The sequence below is a fragment of the Aplysia californica genome, unplaced genomic scaffold, assembly GCF_000002075.1.
Source record: "Aplysia californica isolate F4 #8 unplaced genomic scaffold, AplCal3.0 scaffold00002, whole genome shotgun sequence".
Lineage (NCBI taxonomy): Eukaryota > Metazoa > Mollusca > Gastropoda > Aplysiida > Aplysiidae > Aplysia > Aplysia californica.
In genome coordinates, this window is record NW_004797272.1 from 69,940 (window position 1) to 74,595 (window position 4,656).

The 4,656-nt window shown below is 37.1% G+C and overlaps 1 protein-coding gene across 2 annotated transcripts in view; it reads right to left on the minus strand.

Moving 5' to 3' along the window:
* LOC101848005 (death-associated protein kinase 2) overlaps positions 1-3,191 on the minus strand; it is a gene marked incomplete at its 3' end in the record, with an annotated part of 8,024 nt that extends 4,833 nt beyond the window's left edge. The window contains 2 exon segments of one of the 2 annotated variants that reach the window (XM_005088959.3): positions 1,454-1,651; positions 3,118-3,182. In XM_005088959.3, coding sequence (XP_005089016.2) covers positions 1,454-1,521 — 68 coding nt within the window. 2 annotated transcript variants of the gene reach the window in all.
* Between the last annotated feature and the right edge of the window lie 1,465 nt (positions 3,192-4,656).

The window sequence follows — 4,656 nt, forward strand, 5'->3', positions numbered from 1 at the left end:
CCACCTCAAAGCGCACCAACCTTCAACCCTACCTTAAAATATAAAAAAATGCGCAGTTATAAAACATGCGATGGCTGATATCACCGCGTTGGGTTCGGGGATTCACTTCGGGTTTGGTTTTTTTTTTCCCCCTTGTCTTTTCTTTTTTTTTTTTTCGGGAGGGGGTGTGTGTTGGCTCAATGACAAGAATTGCACTCTAAACGATGTAGAAAGAGCATAGCCTTCGGAAGCATCCGAAGTTCTGTGGAACTGCGTTGCTTTCGACTTCAATCTGCACCGCGGGTATCTTCCCCAGGTAAAAGCTTTTCATGTTCCGCGAATCGTGGGCTCATCGAACATTATAGATGCTGAAAACATTTAACGAGCACAGTAAGGGAGTGGGGCTACAGAAAATACGTAAAAAAAATAATAAAATCATACGAATTCTTGTCCGACTGAGTTTGTTGAGGTGACCTAGAAAGTCTTCGACACGTCAAACTCGCAACACTCGTCGTAACTCAAGAGTCTCAAATTAACCTATTTAGCATACCATACACTGTTCTTATAATGCGTCATCAACACACACACACACACACACACACACACACACACACACACACACACACACACTCACACACACATACAAACACTTTCTCTCTCTCAGTCTCTCTCTCTCTCTCTCTCTCTCTCTCTCTCTCTCTCTCTCTCTCTCTTTCTCTCCCCTCTCTCTCTCTTCCTCTCTCTGAGACCTTTTAGTTAAATTGTGTGTGTGTGCAAGTGTGTGTGCTTGTGTGTGTGTGCCTGTGTGTGTACATGCCTGCGTGCATTTGTGGTATGTATCATGTATGTGTGTGTGTGAGTGATTAAAAATTGTGTTTGGCTCTATATATGCTATTCTAGTGCTTTCAAGTGGCTCTGAAGATACTTTTCAACTTTACTTTATAAGTTTGTTACCCAATCACACACAGCCCAGTCTCATAGCCTACTAGACTTCTAAGCCTTAGAGAACTCAACCAAACTGCAGAGATTTCAACAATGTGAGAGAAGTATTTCCAGGTCTCACTATCACTACTACCATCTCAGTGAAAGCTCCAAAAGTAAACCTGCAGTCAAAACAAATCTATGCAAGGTACCTCACATAGATTTTTTTTAAAAACCAAAACCCAGACAACCAGGTCTTTTTTTTACACCTTTTGCACTTTGACAACAAAACTGTAGGTTCTTTGAGCTAGCAGCAAATACACACGCATTATAAAAATACATTATAGAGCAGTGTCATACATTTCAATTTCATCTTGGTGATTCACAAAGCTACAAGTAGCTTTACTTCAGACAGCCTGTCTACTAGACTAACTGTATTGTGAGAGCAGCAACAACAAATAAACTACATTTCAAACAAAACCAGTTCTTCAAAAACAATCCATGACCACATGCACAAAAACAAAGTAAGCTAACAAAATAATCGTATTCTCACCTGCCAATGTCATCTCCAACTTCATAAGTCAGTTCCAGTGATTCCTTTTTGAAGGCGTAGCCATCCATTATAATGAATTCCACAGCACTCGATAGGCACCATTATTTTCCAATTGACTCGGGAATTTTCAGAAACGCACTCATGAGTCAATATCAACCACACACTCAGTACCTATAGAATCTATTATAAAAAACAAACCTGGAGAAATACAATGAAAAATGAATAAAAAACAATTTCCAAAGTTTTCCCAGTTTGTATCTTACCAAATTGCAACCAGGGGTTCAAAAATATCAGGCCTTAATTGACCAATGAAATGCTGAAGAATAACAGAAAGTCTGTACACAACCGACCTGTCCACACCCACTGAACACAAACCAATTGGAATATAATAATCCTCAAGATGGAATCGTCAATTTAAAAGCCTTCACATTATAGATCGAGATTTGAGATAAATTATATACTAGCCACAGTATGCCAAGCGGATAGAATGATGATGAACTGTTACCCAAATCATTTAGGAAGGTACACTTTGACTTTCACTTGTAATTATTATTATGCTAGCCTTATTATTATTATTATAACCAGCCACCTCATTTGATCTTTCTCTATTGTTATTATTGTTGAAAAGTAAAACTAAAATTAATCTCAACGGTAATCCAATGAAAATATGCAACCTCAAGAAAACCGTATAGATCTATCTTAAAAACAGTTTTACTTTTACAATTTAAACCCTTGACAAGGAAATATTTAAAAAACCTAAACTGTACCCCATCATAAATAAGACTAGCCACAGATTAACTGTTGAACCATGATTTGATCTTTACTAGACTCTACTTTGCATCGGAGCACCACTGCAAAATAAGCCATACAAGAATAGAAAATGGGGAAGGCCTTCCGTAACTTGTACCCAAAACCTACCCCTACCCCAAACCCTAACACTCCATTAGACTACTCTGTGTCATAGGGGTCGCTCGTTACGGAATTCCTCCCGAAAATGGAAAGGGGAACCCATGTTACAATAACTGGACTTATAACCACAAGCCCTACAAAATTAGATATTTTTGTTCTTGTTTGAACATGACATTTATAATGAATACTAGATCTAGATCTAGATCTAGATCTATTATAATATTATTATTAATTTATTGTCTCAGCAGTGCATGACATACAAGGATTCAGCTTATCACTCACTCTGTTTCAATAGGGCTATTTAGCCTCTAGATCTAGAAATCTAGATCTATCCTTTTGATCTCTATCAGCTGTTTTAACAGTTAGATTTAGATCTAAACAAGACAAAATCTACTTGAGGTTGATTTGAAGGAGCGGAGCCGCATTTCATGCAATTTATTTGACAATTATTGTCTAATTTTAATGCTGAGTGACACAACTAGAATCTAGACCTACTGTTCTACTTTAATTTTATATTTTTATACACACTAAACACACAACTCTATAATCTGCTTGAGCCATAGAATCTGAAAGAATCGATAGATAGCCGATTCAGTTGCATAGAAAATTCGAAAAATAGTGAAGTGAAGACTCAAGGGTATCTAAACTAAGCACATCACAAGCGCACAACAGCTGCATAAATTGAAGCACAGCCCTGAAATCCAAAGAATTATTAAAACATGCCATGCATCAGTTGAGATCAGATTATTGTGTACAATGAGGAGAGAGTCTGCGCTGTTGCTGTGTACACTGTGTCGACTCGTTTCATACAGTTTGTGGTTACCTCCGAACTGACTCATCCAGTCTTTCTCGAGAAGGCCCGCAACTCTCAACTTGCTATGTATACGGTGTAAAGGCAAAACACCCATCCCCTCATGAAAGGTCGGACACAAAGTTCCCACAGCGGGGGAAATATTAATGCAACAAATCAACAGTCCACTAAAAGCCACAAGTTTAGTTGTTAGAGTGATATTTGACTTTTCTCTAATGAGAAAGTGTACTAAAAACTTTTTTTTTAAATTTGCAGTTGTGTTGTTTTTGTTTTTGTTTTTGTTTTTATTTGCTGTTGTTGTTTTTCTTTGGGGGGGGGGGGTATTTGTTTGTTTGTTGTTGTTGTGGTTGGGGGGGGGGGGGCAAAAAGATGTTTTGTTTTTTTCTAAATAGACTTCAGTCAATGATAAGTTGTAAAAAAAAAAGTTTTAATTGTAAAATGTGTATTTTTAATATCAATTCTATAACAAGACCTGCTGCAGTAGAACGTGGCAACAGGAGCAACTTTACGATAAGTGTGATATACCAGATATGAGACGTTTACAATGATATGGAAAGAAGAGAAAACAAATTCGAGTACGAATGAAAATGTGCTAAATCTTCCAAGCCAACACACTTACTCCGTTCACCTAAGCTACCCTCTTGGCCTATAATTAATTTGATTCTAGTTGTGCTGATATTAAAAGTAAAAGCATGCTGGTAGGGGGAGGATTTTTGTTTGGGTTTTTTGTGTTTGTTTGTTGTTGGGTTTTTTGGGGGGGCGCTTTAATTGTCCTTTATCAAAATGTTCGTCTTTTGGAGCAGGAGCACGAGCTACGAGGAACATAACTGATTCAAATGAACAAACAGTTGTAACTAAATGTAGACCTACTACACCAACGCGAATCAATGTGAATTCTTTAGCTAGGTACTTAGCCTACTCAAATAGTAAATCCGTTAAGGATGTCATCAATATGTAATCACCATGGTGCAAGTCAAGGTTCTCAGTATACAGGCTTAATTATTTTCCAGCAGTTAATCAGAATCTAGATTTGAGGGAAGAATCAAGATTTTGCAAGCGAAATAAATATAGTCTACTCTAATTTTGTTTGGTTTTGTTTGAGTCTTTTTTCATAATTCAGTATAATTATTGCCGTTTCATTTTCTCAACAAAATTACATATAGATCTAGTTTTTGTATAGTGTTTCAAACCTTTAGTGCACGTACAGTGTCCACCTTTTCCATCTACTACAATGACGCGTCGCTATCATAAACAAAATGGTAGACGATAAGATTCAGATAAACATTATTAGAAGGTATTAAAAATCCATTAGGCATAAATCTTAACGTTCTGGAATGCTCCCATCATACTCCCATGCATCTCTTTCTTTACCCACATCTCAATCTCCTTCCAAGGACTATATACGCACTATGATGTCTTGGCTACCATTTTTTTTTATCGAGGGGTGTGTCACGACTCTCAATAATAATAATAATAATAATGA